The sequence below is a fragment of the Nesoenas mayeri genome (genome assembly GCF_963082525.1).
Source record: "Nesoenas mayeri genome assembly, chromosome: 1".
Classification (NCBI taxonomy): Eukaryota; Metazoa; Chordata; class Aves; order Columbiformes; family Columbidae; genus Nesoenas; species Nesoenas mayeri.
Window position 1 is genome coordinate 40,140,933 of NC_137541.1, and position 19,224 is coordinate 40,160,156.

Below are 19,224 nucleotides of genomic sequence, written 5' to 3' on the forward strand. Positions count from 1 at the left end.
AAAGTCAGATTATTTCATAAAGCAAAGTCATTGTAATTCTGAGAAGTCAAGGCATACTGATCCTGTCTGAAAATCAAGTTCTGTCACCTTTGCTTACTTCCCACTGCTTTAATGTTTTCCTTTCTGAGAGCAGATTATCTTTTAATTACTGAGATGAAGATAGGACTGAAGTGCGTTTGGAGATAGAGTTCCAAACATCTGTTTTATCCTCACTGTTCTTCCTCAGATCGATGGGTCAACCTTGAGGACGATCTGCATGCAGCATGGTCCACTGCTGACATTCCATCTGAACCTGACCCAGGGCACCGCCCTTATCCGATACAACACCAAACAGGAGGCGGCCAAGGCCCAGACTGCACTGCACATGTAAGGAATCCCCATGTCTGTTCTTTGTTGCTACATTAGTCGCGAACACAAACTCTGTCCAGTGCTGTGCTTTGGGAACTCATTTCAAGTATTGTGGTTCTAAGGGAGTCTTGGCAGAGGGAAAAAAAGAAAGATGCCTTCTGTTTGTGTTACTTCGATTGTTGGCACAAACCAGCACATGCAAGAAGGTACAAATAAGATGGAATTGTGACCAGTATAGACCTTACTGTACAATTTTGGCCATTTTATAAAAGCTTGTGAATTGTTTCAGATGAAAATCATTCTTGTGTGTAACTCAAATGTGTGGGAATCTGCTATTGTTTTGAGATACACCTGAAATAACTTAGTCAAAGAGCTGTAGATCTTAGGTTTCCTGTTCGTAAGCTTTTTGGAAATGACTGTGACTCTGGTATGTTTTAAAAATGTGAAAGGTTTTGAGGCAAAAATCTTGGCAGGGGTGGAGGGTGTAAGCCATTAAACTCAATGAAAGCTTTTGAACTATGCTAAACTTATCCTGAATTTCACGGGCTTATAACCTGTTCTTGCTCTGTTTTGTTTGAAAGGTTTCAAATGTGCATTTACCATTTTAGCTAGGCTGTATATGCCCTTCTGTTGCACTTAGTGTTAATGGTCAAGACCTTAGCTTAAACTTAGAAAGCTTTTGTTGCAGGCCTAACAACTGAGTGATAGGAGAAAGGGGGTGGTTGGTTTGGTTTGCATTCCTCCCTCCCCTTACAAAATGGAGGGTTTTGTGCTTTGAGTCACTTCCACTGTCAAGAACAGCTCAAGTTTTCTGTGCTCCCTTGTGGCAAGCTGATACCTCCTTTGATTTCGGCACCTAATAGTGTTGTTTCTACGCCTTCTGAATCCCTTTCTCTTAACCTTCTGGCTCTGATTGGTTTTTTTCTTCTTCCATATATCTTCTAGGTGTGTGTTGGGAAACACTACCATCCTCGCTGAGTTTGCCACAGATGAAGAGGTTAGTCGCTTTCTGGCACAAGCTCAGCCCCCTACACCTGCAGCAACCCCAAGTGCACCCACAGCAGGCTGGCAATCCCTGGAGACGGGACAGAACCAGACAGATCCAGTTGGACCTGCTTTAAATCTCTTTGGTGGGTCAACAGGGCTTGGGCAGTGGAGCAGTGGTGGCGGCGGCAGCAGTGGGGGTGATCTCACTGGCGCTTCGTTGTGGGGGCCCCCAAACTATTCTTCAAGCTTGTGGGGGGTCCCAAGCGTAGAGGATCCACACAGAATGGGCAGCCCTGCTCCCTTACTACCTGGAGACCTTCTGGGAGGAGGGTCGGATTCAATCTGAACTTAGAACTTTCAACTCTGACCTCGTGACCTTTTTTGGAACAGCAGCAGCACTAACTTGACCTTTTCGTTTTTTTCAACTTGCAATAAATACATTTATAAAAAGGAAAAAAGAAAACGGAGAGAGAAAAAAAGGTGGGTCATTGACAGACTGTCTGAGCACATAGTTGCCTCCCTTATATAACTTCAGTTTTTTCGTTTGGAATATGAATCCAAAAAGAGAACATATCACTCTTGAAATACTTGAATCATGAACGCCAACCTAGAAAGACAATGTGAAGCAAGTACACATACCATTTAAATTTAAACACAAAAAATTAAAAAAATTAGTTTCTAGTTTTTCACTTTTTCATGTTATACGGAAGTTGTTGCTAAGAAACATATATACTGAAAAAATAGCTTTTTAACTTTGTTTGCACTGGGTGTGTTTCCGTCCTTAGGTCTACCATGTTGGGTTGGGGTAGGGGAGGGGTTCAAAAGAAAAGCGGGGGGGAAGACTTGACGGAGCCTCACTTTAAAAACAAAATAAAAAATTAAAAAAAAATTAAAAATAAAAAAACTCACAAAAAAAGACAAAAGAGAAAAACAAAAAAGACAAAACAAAACAAAAAAACCAACACTTTGTGATTGGCTGGTTGATAAGTACCAGTGTGTTCTGGCACATGTAACTGCCCACGTGTGCTTGTTTCTGTGTGAGTGCGTGTGCACATGTTCGTGTGTGTGCTTTTTTTTTCTCTCTATATATGATCTTGAAGTGCTGCATTGCTGATGGTCTGTGGGCTGGCTGGCCATCTGCATATCTTAATTCTGAAAACAAGACAGGCATGGTGGAGTCCCTGTGGCTGAAGCAGAATCCAATTGGGCTGGATTAAAAATTGTCAGTAGGGTTTTTTAAAATTCATTTTAGCAGGGTGCTATCTCAAGTCTGCAGATCCTATTGAGTAGGTAGTTGCTTCCTGGCCCTTGTTCTAACCCTGTGGTAGAGCAGAACACTGCCATATCCAAAGGATTTGGTGAGAGGGGAGCCAATGTTGTCTTTTGAGTAGCAGTGTATTTATTTATTTATGTCTGCATGTGGGGTTTTTTGTACTGAGTGAACCCTAGAATGTTTCTTATATAATGCAAGCCATTTTTTTTTTCTTCCAACGAGGGGAAAAAGGGAGAAAAGAAGACGTTGACATTTTCTGTGCGGCTAAGACAAATGTTCTTATTCAGTCTCTCGCAAGCTTCAGTACCTTTAAAAAAAAAAAAGGTGTTTCTTTTCTCCCCCAAACCTACAAATAGGCACCCAGATTTGTTCTTGAAGAATCCATCAAAAGCTTGAAAGTTCAGCCCAACCAAATCAGCCTTTTAATTGATTTACTGCTTGTATTAAAACTGACAAAAATTAATTCATGTCAGCAAATTGCTGGCCAGCCTCCCTCATCTCCTGACAGCACATGCAGCAAACTCCCTTCTGCGTCCTTCATGGTGAGCGTTACCTGTGCCAGGCCTTGGTGTATTACAGCGCCAGACCATCACTGACAGAAACGTTTACTTACGAATGTTCTTAAACCAGTGTGTACTTCAAACGTTTCCTTTTGTTTATCTGTGTTGTGTTTTTTCCTGTGTACGTGGTTTTGCTTAGGGAAGTATATAACTAGCAAAGACTCTTTTTTTTTTTTTTTTAAAGTATTGCACCTTTTTGGTTTTTGTTTTTACTTTTTCTGTACTGTTGCTTTTTAATTTCTGTATTTAAGGAAAGGTTTGGGGTTTTTTTTAGCATCAGTGTAGTAGTACTCTGGGCAGGATAGGGGTGACCTATAATCCACAGTGATAGCCAGTGTGTGCGTGCATGTGTGCGCTGGGAACAAAACTTTTAAGACCTGTTGTTGTGAAAGGAGTTGTAGCAGACTTGAAGGAACATCCCTTGACATTAAGTGAGAAGTCTCTCGGGGCATTGGGGCCGGGAGAAGAGGGAAGAGAGATGCCGGTACTTTTTCCATAAGTGCTAGGACTTCCATGCGGTGTTGTCTAGCCATGATACTGTCTATCAAAGTGCCGACATTCTGTACCAGCACATACCTGTCCATTCCAGCCCTCAGCGGGAGCAGCGCTCAAGATTTATTACCGAGGGGGGGTGGGGGGGATTGGATTAGGGGCGTCTTTATTCAGCATTTTCATTGAAGGATATGGCAATGGCAGATACATTTATCTCTAAGTGTGGGTTGGGTGGGGAGAAGCAGAAGCAGATTCAAGTAATGTGTGTGTGTGGGGGAGGGGGGGTGTGTGCCTGTGTGCTGGGAGCGGGAGGGAAGGGCTGGGGAGTTGCGTGGCTTTTTTAAGTTCGCCCTTTCTATGTAAACCCAATGTCACAAGGAAGACTGACTGAGGGAAATGCTGCATATACACATGCCTGTAGATTTGTATGCAAAGTGTTAAGTGACAAAAAGTACAAGTAGATTTGTATTTGTTTAGTAAACTGGAGTGTGCAGCATACTCTGCCCCCTTCTGAATATACTTTTCTATCGTGTCTCCTCCTTCATCCATCCCACCATGCACAAAGAAAATGCTCTCTTCCAGCTCCTGCTAGCTCGTGCCGCTCATAAGCACACATCCATGAAGCTTTGTTTCTGCTAAATCTCTGCTCAAAGACCAGCACACTTGGACACAGAGCAGTTTCTTAAAAGTCCTGTGCCAGCAGTACTTCCTAGTGGAGCACCTTTGGCCCAAGTAAGCCAGTATCCATTCTGCCACGTGATTTACACACGCTGGTTCATTGCTTTGTTCCACCCTCACTTCTCTCTCCCAACCTGCCCTAAGGTCCCTTTTTCCTGCACTTTGGGCTAGTTGAGTTCATTGTGATACTACGGTGAAAGCCGGGTGCTAGAGCCCCTCTTGTTTACAAGACATAATGAGGGATTTGAAATATTTAAAAAGAAAAGCTAAATTGTTCTTCCATTGTAAGCTTAAAGGGAAAAAAAAATTAAAACGTACAAAAAAAAAAAAGACCAAAAAGTGCATATATATATTTTAGATGAAGACTAACTCTGGGAGCATTTAACAGTGTTTTTGTTTTTATTTTAACATTTTATTTTCCTGCTTTAAATTTGCAAGCATTCTCAGGAATTCTAGGGTAGGAAGCCAGTTTTTTGAAGATGGTTTATTTAACCTTATCCTAGATAGATGGCTGTTTCTTGTTGATAAACTTTTACAAGTTCCTGAATCTTCAAAATGTTTGAAAGTTTTTACTTTAAAATAAAAATGCTAAAAAAAAAAAAATAAAAAGAAAAAAAAAAGAAAAAATCTCCAAATGTTACTGTCAAGTGGGGGTATCAAGAATTTTAAAGATAAAATGAAAATATATTAAGAAAACTTCTCAATATCAGCAACAGAAATTTATTGTAATGTTAAACAAGTTGTGGGAGAAGAAGGATTATCATTTGTAGTGCTTTGTTACTCATACAGACATGCGTGCAGTTGCATGGAGAAGTGTGTGAATGGAAATCTATCACTTTATTGCCTCTCAGTTGAAACTAAACAAAAATATTCTTCCAGGCACCTTTTTAAAAGCAAAGTGAAACTATAAACCTAATTAAAATGCAGTATAGTTTAACCGAAAGTGTCCTCAGTTAGGAGGACTAGCAGAATATACATGATGGTGCTTCTTTAAACCACTTTTTATGTAGTGTAGAAAACCAGTGCTGACACAAAAAAACAATAACGAAGTAGTTTTATTATCCTGCCTTTTTCAGTATAGAAAAATGAGACAATGTGGAAAAACTCCAGTAAAATGTACATTAGAAATCAACTTTTCTGTTTTCAGAATATTTGATCAGTTTATTCCCCCACTTGGAGATTTGCTGCTTGCTATTCTTCACCTACCCCACTTCCCAGTCTTTCTGCTTTGTTTTATATGAGGGAAATATCTGTTAAACTCTTCTATTCCCCCTATTGCTACTGGCTGCCAGGGCTTACAGTCTTGGAACTTCAGAGTTTGGTGTTGGGATGGCCAATTTCTGTCTGCCAGCTCTAAGGGTCAGGGACGTACTCCGCCTGAAATGGCTTGGCTCAAACCACAAAAACCCAAAAACCGTGCTAGTGCCTTTTTACGTGCACCTACATGCCCTACGGCAGGGGAAGGGGAGGGAGATGAGGCAGGGTGAGGCAGTACAGCCACTTCGTGGAAAGAGATGCACTCGTTCTTAAGGGAAAAAAAAAAGCATGCTGTGTATGCAATGAGTTACGTAACCATAGTTGAGATAACTTTATTATTTAAAAAAAAAAATCAGATGCCAAATTCCTGTCCTTTTTGTACCAATTGCCCAGTGTTTTCCTGTTGCGCTGCGTGTACATCTGTGTGTATACATGTGTGTTGAAAGTAATGCATCAGTAATAATAAAAATGCGCTTAAAAAAAACCCTGTCATGGGCCAGTGGAAGGAGGGTTTATTTAGGGAGTTTGAGATTTTTTTAAAATCTATTTTACAGAGAGAATTTGAGTGCTTTTTCCAGAGGCTGTGTTTTATCAAATCAGCAGTGTCCTAAAAGAGAGGAAATCGTAGGATTTAATCAAAAAGAGCCTAGGAACTTGACAGTCACTTGGAAGTGGGTTGTGACTGACTGCTGAAGGGTTGGCTGTCTCAAGTTTCAGCAGTCTGCTGGGTCCAAAGCTATTTAGTACAACAGTCTGCTCTGCCTTTCTCTAAACGTGCAGGCCTGCAAACATTGGTGACTGTCTCCTTAGCGATAGTTTTCCTAAATTGTTAAAGCAACATTAATCTTACTATTGTCCAAGTACAGTTGACGGTTCTATTCCACTCCAGATTATATGTAGTTAATCATGATGTTGCTAGCGTGGCTTAGTCATGGCACTCTGAACCCTTGCAAGTGATTTCTGAGGGTTGTACTAACCAGACTCGTCTTCTGGCGACGACCATCACTTAGTATTTTAAATATTCTGCTACCATCTGAGCTCATGACAGTGAGAAGTTAGCAGGAACTCATGTTAGGGTACTACTGGGCTTTTACAGAACTCTTCCAGGGAGGGAATATGTGGGAACATCTTGTTTAAACATACTGACAAAGAAGGCAGGGAAAAGACACTGGAGAAGGCACATCCTGGAATAGACTATTGGCATCTCTTTCCACTAAAAAAATCAAACATAACGTCTTTCACTGGAAAACACTCTTTACTTTCTTGAACGACAAACATAACTTATCATTTTCTTCTTGTTTGTGGTTGTCCAGGTTATACATTTAAAATATATATGTACTTTACAGATAGTGTCAGCATTCCTGGTTTTTGAATCCTTCACTGCTGAATTTGTTAAAAAAACTAAACAAAAAACGCGGTCTTCTAAACAGGTATCCATGTGTTACCAGCCACTTCATTCACTCCACTCTACAGTGTGTATCACACTGGGAGTTTTTTAATGAGTTTGGTAATTCTTTGCTCCATTTGAGTATTTCATTTTAACAGTGACTACAAAGCCTAGCAAGCAAAAAAAGGTGGGGTACGGCACAGAAACCTATGTTGAGGCCTCTGACATTTACTTTGGAAAGCAGTTTCAGTACTATGTACTTTGGAAGACTTGCCATCTTTTCCCAGCATTTTTATGCTTTTACCTGGACACTTGCCTGACAGTCTTGAGAGTGGTTTTTTTGTTGGTTTATGATTTTTTCTCCTATCACAGGGTGTCAGGTTTTTCTTACAAGTTTTTTTATTTTGCTTCAAGTGAAGTGGCTCGTGTAATGCACAGGAGTATTAAGCCAAGCGTGTTTTTCCTCTGCAACACGAACAGGATGTTTTCAACAAACTGGCTGAGATAACCACCTCAAAGATCAAATAACAATTGAACCTTTATATTAAGTTGGCCTCTTTTTTTTTTCTCTTGCCATGAAATTTCTTAACATTTATTCCTTAGAACTATTCCTCTCTTCTTCCTAAAAATACTGCCACATCTTCCACTGTATCTTGGTGGTGCATCCAAGCAGTACTGTAGAATTTTTTTTATTTCTCCTTCATTTTTTATTACATTTATCTCTTAGGTTTCTATTTCTGTTCGTGCATGTTGTTTCCCCGTTGACTTTAAGAGAAGTACTGTATGTGTATCTGAGATTCCCAATCTCCTGCACCAGACTTGTGTGTGATCCTCAAATGAATTAGTCCAACTGACCTTAAACGAGTACTGCTTGGGTAAGGGCTCTTTGTGTAAGGAAACCTTAGCTGGGTTGGGGCCAAGGTGGCAGATGAGGACCTGTTATATTTCCAATGCAGCAAACATCTGCGTTGCATGTATCACATTCTCTGTAAATCATGTGACTTTAGTATCCAGGTTTCTCAAGCGGACTGAACTGCTGGGTTTGTGGTGAATGGTCAGCATCTCAGGATATGAGTCCTGACTGAGTAAAAGGTAGTTTTTTCTCTCTGAAGAGGTAAGGTTCCCCTGGCAGAAGCAGCTTGCTTAAATGTAAATATGCATGCATGTATTTGTGGGCAGGAAAGTAATACCAAGAAGACTAAGTTGAAATTACTTCTTAAAAAAATGCTGTTGAAGTGCAACTTTGGTCCTGAGTCTGAAACAACATATGCAGAACCTGTTGATTTGTCTAAATTTATTTTGCACAAAATACCATTTCAGTTCTCTAGTTTATTTACCACTATTTTGCAACATTAGGAACTGATACTGTTACATCAGTCATTCCCACTGTGATCAAAATACAGATGTCTAAAACCCAAACTCTTCCTTCACCTCCAGTACTAGGCTTCCGCTCGTGTCAGAAGGGTTTTAACAATAATGGGGAGAAATATGTGAAGTTCCCCTGATGTAGACAGAGCCTGTTTTCCCTGTTACGCTGAATTCACATCCAGACATAAAACACAAAGCAAAAATTATGCTGGAGCAGAGTTTTTAGTTGGGCTTAAACGACAACAGAAGCCTAACTGGAGATTTTTAGCAGCCTTGCTAGTTCATGTCCCTCACAATATTTTACGTAAGTGTTCCATCACTGTAAATACCAGTGTTGCTGAATTTTACTAAAGTTCCCCTGCAGTAGATAATAGGAAACAGGCCCAGTTTGTAGTGACTTGCCAAGCAGAGCTTTGTGTACAGTAGAATTCGAGGTTCTGTCTACATTGCTGTTAAAACTGAGCCAGGGTCCTGTTTAAAAATACAGCTCTCTATTTTGTGATGTTACGTGAGACTTTAACTTTGTGACGTAGTAACTATAGCTTCTAATCCTTATATGAAAAGTGATTTAAGGTTTCATCTGTGCTACAAAGAGCACCACAGCTCCTGATGATTTGGAGCCTACTCTTAAAACTCTTGTCAGGCCAAGACAGATGCAGCTTCATCTGCGGCACGCAGCAGACAACGCCCCTTTGCATCCACAGTTCGCGTGCATGTTGCTTTTCATCAAGCTATGCAGGAAAGATTGTCTCTCAAAGTCTCCCAGAATCCTGTGCTATATAAGCAAGCTTTTAGCAAATCAAGTGCCCTCTGCAAGGAGCCATTTTCGCCCTGTGTGACAGTTGGGACTGGTGACATTCAGCAGTGTTGGGGCTCCTCTTCACTTTGTGGTGAACAAGGGAGCTTTTCTGACTTGACTCTGACAGCCTTTCTGTAAATGAATACAGAGCACTCCGAGGAAAAAGAAAGAAAAAGGTGGGGGGAGGAATGCATTGTGCCAGCCAGCATTTAAGTATTTTTGCAGCAAACATTCTTGATTGTGGTGGGCAGAGGAAAAGCAAAGAGACTGGAGAAGTTTGCATGGATGCGCAATACAAGGAGGTAGTGCTTAGCAAAAAAAGTTTCCTTGAGCACTAAATGCCTCCTTCTGGGTATTACTGTGCGTTGTCGCATTTGCAGAACTAACTTCCTCGGGGCTTTTTAAATCTGTTTGTTTTGTTTAAAATTGAGACAAAGTGGAAACTTCTCCTGTTTCAGATGAAACACAACCATAAGTGAACATTTTCTTCATTGTGTACTGTTGAGCAGTAAGAGCAGGTTGCACAGCTTGTTAGAATAGGTATTTTAGTTACATGATTATGATATTATGTGCTTTCTTCCCCCTCCCTCTCCCTGCCAGGTATGGCTTTACCCTTTCTATATAAAATGCTGTGTGGGTTTTTTTGTTTTGTTTTGGGGACGTGTGGAGAAGCAGCAAAATGAAGTGAAAATGCAAACCAAGGTAGAACAGCCTTACTTTAGAGGGGTAGCCTTACAACAGAGCTTTATTGTGAGTGTGCTGTATTCCAAAATATGTAAGCCAAAAACAAACAAACAAAAAGCATTCATTTATGCAAAAAAAAAAAAAAAAAAAAAAAAAAAAATGACAAGAGGTGTTGGAAGACTTCTTTAATATGTACCTTCTAAAGGTAAAGTAAGGTCTCACCAAGTGATACGTTATTGTGATACTTCTTGCTGGGTCAGTAGGGATGGGTTGGGGTATAAGCGCTTAATGTTTTCCTCCTATGTTTTTACAAGCAGTAAGTTAAATGTGGTATTTATGAATGTGCCTTTGTGAGTATAGTGACTGTCTAATTTGAGGAGAGGGGAGACAGTGGTCAATTTATTCTTTCAAGGGTCAGACGTTGAGATTGCAGCCCACTGGTCCCTTTTCACAAGCAGCATCTTTGGGCTGGTCTCTACACTGCACAATATGTACTCATATATGTGGTAGAGATCAGGGGCGGGGGGGTGCGAAGGGTCGTTGTGATGCACAGAAGCTGTTGGTAGTTTTAGGCTAGTCTGCTGTTGCAGGTTGAGTTCATATATGTATTGTGTAGTTTCTCTTTACGTTTGTGTGCATGAGTGTGAATGCGTGTGGCTTCATTTTTTGTAAGCACTGGAGAACTGAAACACAGTGATGTTTGAGACAAATTTATACATGTAGAGAAGACGATGTTTTGTAGCTTCTGTTGAATAGTGGGTGCAGGCACATTTTTACCCTCTCTGTCCATGTCCTGGTAAGAGAAACAGGAAATTTTTTTTTTTTAACCCTTCAAGTTCCAGCACACTTAATGTTGCCATTTAAATGAACAGGGTATTACACAAGAAGAAAAAGAGTTTTTGAAATGGTGAGGTAGAAGTGTTTAAAAGGAAAAAAAAGTCTGAAGTAATTTTTTGTTTCTTCGAAGCTGTTTGTAGCTAAACATGGGAATCTGCAGTGTCTCCTTCCATTTGTTTTTGTTTTTTTTCTAATTATTCACCTCTTCGTCCCATCCAAAACATGAGGTGTACAAGATCAAGAGCTGTCGCTGTAGCCCTTCATAGTTCCCACTCTGAAAAAAAACTTCAGTGGGATCTCTCAGCTCTATTCAGGAAGACAAAGAGAGGAGAGACTCTGCAGTTTTCTTTGCTTCGCTCTCATTCCTCTCTAATGGCCTTGAAATGTATTATTATGCAAATGTGAATTTTGATACTGAACTTAAGAAGAGGTTGTTTGTTCTTTTTTCAAAAAAAAAAAAAAGGTCCCATATGTGGTCAGCATTGCTTCTTTATTTTGTAAGTGAATTGTAAACTATGCATTCTGCAAAGGGGGTGTAGGGGACAAAGATAGCTTTGCTAAACTGTTTAGGAGTTTCTGTGTCCATGGTATATCCATTATAGTTTGGGGAAGTGGCCAATAGGGAACTGGGCAGAGATTGGAAAACTAATGTTGACTGCAAAACAAAATCAGCTGTAAACCTTGCGCAGGATTGTGGATTCTAGCTGTGCAGTGTTAAACCCAGGGCCAAAAGGGTGAATGGGACACCAGCTCTACCTGGGGAACTGTCTGCCACCTCCTGTCATCTGGCCCTTGTCAAGCTCAGGAATCACAGTGCTGTAGGCACTTTTTTGGATTTACTACTTGTTTTCCATTACAGCAGTCCTTGTGCTCTTCCAGGAGAATTGGAACACAGCTGGTCCTTGATGTCTACACTTTCTTCTCCCTGAAATTGCTGCTGTTTCTGGCATGGCTCATACAATGGCAGCGCAGCAATGGCCGAGATGGTAGAGGTGGTACTTACTTTCTAGTGCTGACCAAAGCATGACTTTGAGGACTGCTTTCTTTCAACATCAGCAGCTACCGGTGCTTTGTTGTCTGGCATTACTGCTGGTGACTTAGCATTAGTGTTGGCAGTGTGCGAAGTTTTAGGGAATGTAGACCAACGTGTAGACAAGGCCGTTTATTTCAAAAAGATTATCCTTTTTTAGTATAAGGTGGTATCGTAATGGTCATAGAAAAGGATGCACTTCCTCACATCTCTGAAATGCAGTCATTGTGAATTTTTTGTGTTCTTTGAAGCTTGCTGAGCTTCCAGGAGCAGTCTCCTCAGAAAAGTTGAGATCTCACTGCCCTCTTCATCATCTTAATAGGGACCCTTTGACTTGACTTTTTCTTTTGTCCATGGTATACCATGGTACCTGCATTATCCTTGGCATTATCTTAGATGTAATATCATAAACTGAGAGATTATCCTGCCTATATTCAGTGTTTTCATGCAGCAGTTTTATTTTTGTTGACGTTCACAGTACTGTAACAAGTAATAGACTTGATGATCACTCTCGCATCTGTGCCTGCCTTGCAGATGTGATCTTATCAGGGTTCCACTTGTCAGATTGCCTTTTTAAAAAAAGGAAAAAAAAATCTGAAGTTGAAACTCACAAAAATACCTCGTGGTACACTTCCCCTTCTGATGTAACCTTTTAAATCTTACCTTTTCTTCTAAACTTAATAGGCTTTTCTTTCCATCTGTTATCTGCTTTCTAAAAAGATGTTTGGACTAGTGGTTTTGAGAACAGGACCAGAAGCCTGGAACTCCTGAATTTTAACATTGGCCCTTACTCTTCCTTTGCCTTGGGCAAGTCATTTAACTTCTTTGCCTTTGTTTTTTCATCTGTAAAGTGAGGGTGATAATAATACTTACCTACCTCACAGGGGTTTTGTGAGGATCAACTAGTAAACGTCTGTGAAGTGCTTTAAAGACAAAAAACATGACAGAAGTATTATGAGGTTTTTACAGTAAGATCGCTCATTGTTTTTACGTTATTTGGTTGCGTGGAGGAAAATAACCTCTTGTTTTTATGATTAAAGCCATCGGACACTCAGATCCTAAATAACAGAAGTTGATGGAGATTCAGTTACTCATGCTCCTCTTCTGTCTTTATGCCAGTTTCATTCTCCTGCTCTTTGTTATATAGTTATGCCAGTGTTGCTACAGGTTGCATGTCTCTACTTGTACTTTTAAAATAAGTTTCAGACTTGACTGAAGTACTTAGAGTTTGCTGCTTCTGTCACCAGATCACCAAATTTGAATCAGTTTGTGTATTTTTTTCCTGCCTTTAAATAGCATTTTGGGTAATGTCATCCTTCAAGTGGACACATCTTTTCCTGCCTTTAGGAAGGGGAGGTGGTGGTGGGTAGTTCCAGAGAGGGGACTGTAATATGAAGAACCTTGCCACTTTATGCTGCTGCTCCAGGGATGAAGGGCAGAGTAACTTTCTGTTTCCTTCCCCGAATTAATTTCGGTGTGTTACCAGTGACACTTCAAATGCAGTGTCACTTCTTGTCCACAATATACAGAAGCCATCACCTGCCGATGAAACGTAGGAACAGAGGGAATGATAGTAGATGCTGCTCATGTATCTGCCTTAGGGCTCTCCCAGAAGGTCTCTGGGAGGGTGGTGGGGGAAGAGGTCTTTGGTGGGTAAATCCCACAGCCGTCAGGGAACCTCTGCTACTTTCTCCCCTCTCCGATCCCGTGGTCGCTGTTGCTTCTTTCTTGGATGTGCGTCTCAGGGATGTGCATATGAGCCCATGCCTTTTGGAATTTGGCCTTTTGAAATACCAAGAATATGGTTTCTGTACCTGAAACCTTCCTATCTGACACTCCCTGGCCCTCTCTGTCCTGCATTGCTCCCCGTGGCCTTAGGAACATCTCTCCACTGTTGCCCTGTGCCACCCGCTCCATCTCTGCCAGTTCTCCGGGTGAAACGGCTGCAGTGATTCTGCAGAGAAAGAAGCCGAAATGATGCGTGTGCATCTGTAGGATTTACACACATGCGTATCTTGGTTTTCTGCCACGCCCTGTCGAAAACATGCAGAATATCTGATGCACGACGCTTTTTTATTTCTCATCTAGAAAGCAGAACAAACCAGCAGTATGACTCTGCTGATGTAATTCTGTAATGTTTACTTTTAATGAAATGCTGAGGATCTTCCCCAAAGAACCAAAAAAACCCCACCTTCTAACAAAAGTAACCAATTGTCATCTTTCTAGGGGCGAGGGGGAGGGAAGTGGAGGAGGAAAAGCAGTGACGGGGGGGAGTGTCCTGATCTATTTTCATCTCCACCACTTGGCTTGGAGATCTGAAATGCTGCTTTGAGTTCCACAAACATAAGGGATCATGTTTACAAAGGTAAATGCCTTCTACCTGTTCAGGAAACTGGCTAATGGTGGACATCAGGTGTTGGGCAAGTTTCTCTTCATTGCAGACCGGTGATGGGAGGAAGGGTGTGTCCAGAAGAGGAACGGAGAAATGCGTTCATTTCATCTTATCTTCACAATAAAATAATGCCACCTTCCTTTCTCCTGGCAACAGGGAGGGGGGAGGTTGCAGGACAGAACATCAGCGATGTCCAGAATGGCTGGATCAGAAAAGGCAGCTTCTCTACTTTGCACATAACTAGGTAACGGGAAGGTACTGCTCGAGTCCTCTTGTCTGAAACACTGTCCCCCAGAAGCAAACATGGTAATAATAACAGTAGTGGCTGCGTGTGTATTGATGCTATTTGCAAGTTACCTTTAAGTGTTTTTTTTTTTCTTATACTTGAAATGACTTCCTTCACTGAACTCTTACCATAGCTCAAGCTTCTGCCCTCCTCCTCTAGCGTGCAGTAAAGAGAGATACAGGACGAGCGGGGAGAAGGTAGAGGAGATGAGGCGATGTCTCGCGTATCCAGGTTGCACCGCGGTTTCCATCCCGCGCGCTCGCAGGTGTTTGAACTTCCTAAGGGTTTTCCATGGACACAGAAACTCGGCACTTTAGAAGGTGCTCTCGTATGGCTGGCTGCCCCCCTCCTCCTCCTTTTCTATATTTTTATTTTACTTTTAGTATAGTGGTACTTAAAATCACTGGTTCACTTAAAAAGAAAAAAGAAAAAAAAAAAGACAAAAAAAAAGAAAAATGTTTAAACTCTACTAATGTACAAATAAGCTGAAATGTTGCATTTTATGTGTATTTTTGCCATAGCAGGTACTGTATTTCTCATGCTGGATTTAGAAAAAAAAGAAAAAAAAGAAAAAAAGAAAAAAAAAAAGAAAAAAAAAGGGTGATGTTTTATTGGAGTGTGAAAAGAGTAATAAGGAATTAAGTCTTCGTCATTTCATTGAAACTGAGAGATGGTGTAATACTTATATAAGTTTTCTGAAGGTTTTTTTTTGGGCTCTTAAACAGCTTTTTTTGTTTTTATTTTATTTTTATTTTTTGAAAGATATGATTGTATTATGTGCAACTCAGTTGCTTACGTTATAACTACAAAATATTTTTGGGTTCCTGGAAAAAAAAAAAAAAGAAAAAGACTAATAAATGTGTTTGGCTGCTAAGCATTTAATCCTCTTGGTTTCTGCACGTTTGTTCTGTCACTTGTGGGCTGTGTCCCCCTGTGTCCCGCCCGCCCCCCGCCATCTTCCTTCCCGTCACCCCGCCGCGCAGCACGGGTGCCGTATTCCGCGGCGGGGGCGGGGCTCATCGCGACAGCGGGGTGGGGCCGCCGCCCGCGCTTATCACGCGGTGCCGGCGGGCGCGCTGCCCCGGGCGGGTGCGATCGCTTCGCCGCCAGTGCCATGGCGACCCCCGGCGCTGAGGAGGACGTGCTGTCGCGGTACCGCTCGCCGCTGGTGTCGCGATACGCCAGCGCCGAGATGGGCTTCAACTTCAGCGAGAGGAAGAAGTTCGGCACCTGGCGCCGCCTCTGGCTCTACCTCGCCCAGGCTGAGAAGGTACCGGCGGGACGGGGCCGCTGAGGGGAGAGCGGGCGGGAGCTGCCGCGGGGGACCCTCTCCCTGGCTCCGGCCCGTTCCCTCCAGGGCTCGGGGCGGGGAGGAAGGGCCAGTTACCGGCGGGTGTGAGGAGCCCCTGTGCTGTGCTCGCTGGGTGTCTGCGGCGCGGGAACCGGGGGAAACGGGAGACCGAGCGGCGGCCCAGGGCGAGCGGGAGAAAGCGGACCCACCTCAGGCGCCCCTGGGCGGGGGTTGTCCAGCCCGGGTTTGCACAGCCCTCGGTGCGCGCTCCTCCACCTGCCCGACCCCGCAGCGAATCGCCGCTTCTCCGCTCGTTCCCTCCCCTTGCACTCTTGCCTTCTTTGTGAAATCAGTTGTCTCAACACTTTGATAAGCGATTTAGGGTTTTTTTGGGGTTTTGGGTTTTTTATTTTTTTTGGAGGGGGGTGGTTGCCTTCTGAGCAAACATCAGTGTCCTTCTCTCTAGCACTTGTCTGTTTGCTTTCGGGAGGTGTGACTGATGACACCCGCTCTCTCGTTCAATCAGGTTGCCATAGGTCTGTGCCAACTGGGCTGCCCCTTGCACCTGCAGCCAGTTGGATTAGGATGGCCCTCATTTCGGAGAGAAGTTTGCTTTTGGATGAACCGAACAGAACAGCTAACCCCAGAAATGCTTGTGACGTTTCTGACAGGCCAAGCGCCACACGCACACACAAAAAGATAGCACAAAGAATTGGCATCGATTCAGCTATTAGGAAGCAGAGGATGAGGGTATGTCCATATGACTGTGAGCTGTTGTGTTACCCTGTTTCCCCAAAAATAAGCCTAGGGTGATTTTTGAGGACGCTCGAAATATAAGCTCTGCTCCAAAAATAAGCCCTAGTTACAGTTCGTTAGAAAAGTCAATTTAAGTAGTGTCCAGGCAGACATACGTGTAAAAAGAAGGCATCTTTTGGAGCAAAAATTAATATAAGACCCTCTCTCATTTTTGGGGAAACAGGGTAGTAGAGTCTATGGAGTTAACATTTTTTTATATGTAGTTAAACTGAACCTTCTTACTTTAGATTTGGTCCCAGTACGGAGTATGGGTACAGCTACTTAGTTGAGACACAGTCAGTTTTTATGATGTGTTAACTTGACTCCTTGTCTCTGAGAGGAAGACTCATGTCAGGTTTTTGACAGTGAAAATGTTGTAATATGTTCTTGGGGAAAAAAAAAAAAAAGACCACACAAAACCACTGTGGCATCTGACACGATAGCTTGGTCTTTCAGACTTAATAGTTGCCCATTTGTTTTGTCCAGAGTCCTTCAGTTTCCGTTCTCAATGGGGTTGTAGGAAGTGATCCAAACACTAGGTCTGGCTGTTACTATTGCCATTGCTGTGTTTCCTCTCCACTCAAGCATCACACCACTATGGTGGCCTCATCAATAGTATGCTGCAACAAACATGATGTTTTAGAAGGTGAAGATGTAATTATACAGCTGTGTTAAATAGGAGGAGTTTTCTGAAATACCACGTGCTAGGTATTGTCAAGGCTGAGATGCTGGAGTGAGCTGACTGCAAATCTCATCTAGTGTAGGAAGGGTCAACACTAAGAATGCACACTTAAGGAGGTTTTCATGTTCAAAGCATGATACTTTAAACACTGCCATACCAATTCCAGCAGATAATCATCACCTTTTCTGCTGTTCGAGAACGAAATACTTGACATGACTTGCCCGGTAGGAGAAAGCAAGCTGGTGAAAGAACCAGTGTAAGACTTATAGTTTCCACTGCCAAGCCCTGAATTTGGGATTCCCCTGTCTCTTGACCCTCATGTTCCCTCCCATTGCCACCAGAGTTTTGTTCCCAGAAAGTAGAGACAGATCTTGCAATTTCTTGAGCACCCTTTTTGTAGTGGGAAGAGGGAGACTACTATTTTTATCTGTCTCCTCATTCCAGAGGAGTTTGTCTTCTGATGTCAGCTACTTCCAGCACCTGTTAGCTCTGTCAGTGATCAGCTCATGATAGATATAAGCAGTTTCCTCAGTTCTTTATTGAAGATACATAATATTTCTTTTGGGGTACATTAAAACAAAATGAATGGACTATGGGTATTATTTACTCTAGTAGTACTCACCATCCACTGCACATCTTTCAAGCCTCTGCAATCATCCTAGAAGCCTGTTTTTCAGTAGATCAGAATATTAGGAGGATCTAAACATAGGTTTCCTAAAAGCTGCAGGGAAGCAGTAAAAGAGGTGATGTGCAGCTCAGTGATAAATCTTAGGTGAAGTACAGGATCAGGTACATGGTTTCAATATTCACCTTACTTATGGGAAAAAGAATTGAGTAGTCCACTTGGAATATGTGAAATACGAACTGAAAAATTATTTCACTAGAAACAGAATTAGACAGAGAAGCTTTATAGTTTGTATTTTGTTCCTTACAGCGGATAATACCAGGAGGTTGAAAGAGAAGAATCATCAAAATGTGTGATTAGATGAGTAAGAGAGAGCTCCTTAAACTAATCTTTTCCTAACTGATAGTCATTAAAGTTTGAGTTAAGAGCTGAAGCGTGTGAGTTCATACCCATCTAGTGTTTGTGGTTTTTTGAGCAAAAATATCATTTGTGTTATGAGACCTCATTCTTTTTTTTTCATTCTTCAATATCCAAGTGTTGAAAGAGCCTTGGAGGAATGACACCTTAAAAGCACAATCCAGACAGCGCATCTCTGACCTGTAGTGCTTTGGAGAAAACCTTGTGTTCTTCCTCGGGTAGTTTTCCTGCTTAGTTTTGTTAGGTAGCCAGGTGTGAAGGCCATTTGAGGTACTGCCAGTATCAGCAAAATCTCTTAGGGAAGAGGCCTCACGTGTTGTTTGTGGTCGCACAAGAATAGCATTTGCCTCGGCCCTACCCAACCTTGCATTGTATTCCTATGACAAGTAGTTTCTTTTCTTGGGGGTTCTTTCTTTCCTCTCTGGCTGTCAGTGAGTGCACACTGTGGTCAGCTTTTCCCAGCAGATCGCAGATGTGTGAGCAAGGTGCGAGATTTTAATCTTGATACAAGACAGCGTTGCCTACTGAGTTGCTTGTGTGTTTTCAGGCACCTACAGTCAGCATCAGCACACCTCACAGCCAACTGGAGTCTGGTACTTTTCCTCATTCATACGGACACTCATGGTTGTGCAATCACACTTGCAGCATCATATTTTAAGTTACATGGGTACTGATGAGGGCCTTGAAGACACATCTGCTTCACTTACTGTCTTCTCTAATTCTAGATTCCCCATTGAAAACATTTTTTCAGTCAGTTTGATTCTGAATAGAACCAGCTTTTGAAATACTTCGTATCCATGAAGCTTCCTGGCTGGTGACTTGTAATTACTAATGCACCAGACAATAGCATTTTAGTTTGGAAAAGGCAATAATGCCAAGTTCATTGTGAGACTTTTAAACTCTCAGTATTGGGAAAAAACATTTTTCTCAGTTAACTTGTGTGAGTATAGAGCTGTGCAAGATTTATACCAGTGTATAATTCTGTGTTTTGATATCTTACTCTGTTTTTAAGTGAGCTTTCTGAAAAGGTTTAGCA

At 42.0% G+C, this 19,224-nt stretch overlaps 2 protein-coding genes across 12 annotated transcripts in view; both read left to right on the forward strand.

Annotated features, from left to right (window-relative positions):
* Positions 1–2,099, forward strand: part of TNRC6B (trinucleotide repeat containing adaptor 6B) — a 131,270-nt gene extending 129,171 nt beyond the window's left edge. For all 11 annotated transcript variants that reach the window (XM_080347486.1, XM_080347494.1, XM_080347488.1 and 8 more), the window contains 2 exons: positions 227–366; positions 1,294–2,099. In XM_080347486.1, the coding sequence (XP_080203612.1) occupies positions 227–366; positions 1,294–1,681 (528 nt within the window). In that variant the 3' untranslated portion in view covers positions 1,682–2,099. The remainder of the gene's footprint in view (positions 1–226; positions 367–1,293) is intronic.
* A 1,888-nt stretch (positions 2,100–3,987) lies between these two features.
* The window catches only part of ADSL (adenylosuccinate lyase), a 29,325-nt gene continuing 14,088 nt past the window's right edge, over positions 3,988–19,224 (forward strand). Inside the window, exon 1 of the mRNA XM_080364059.1 lies at positions 3,988–15,648. Coding sequence (XP_080220185.1) covers positions 15,493–15,648 — 156 coding nt within the window. The 5' untranslated portion in view covers positions 3,988–15,492. The remainder of the gene's footprint in view (positions 15,649–19,224) is intronic.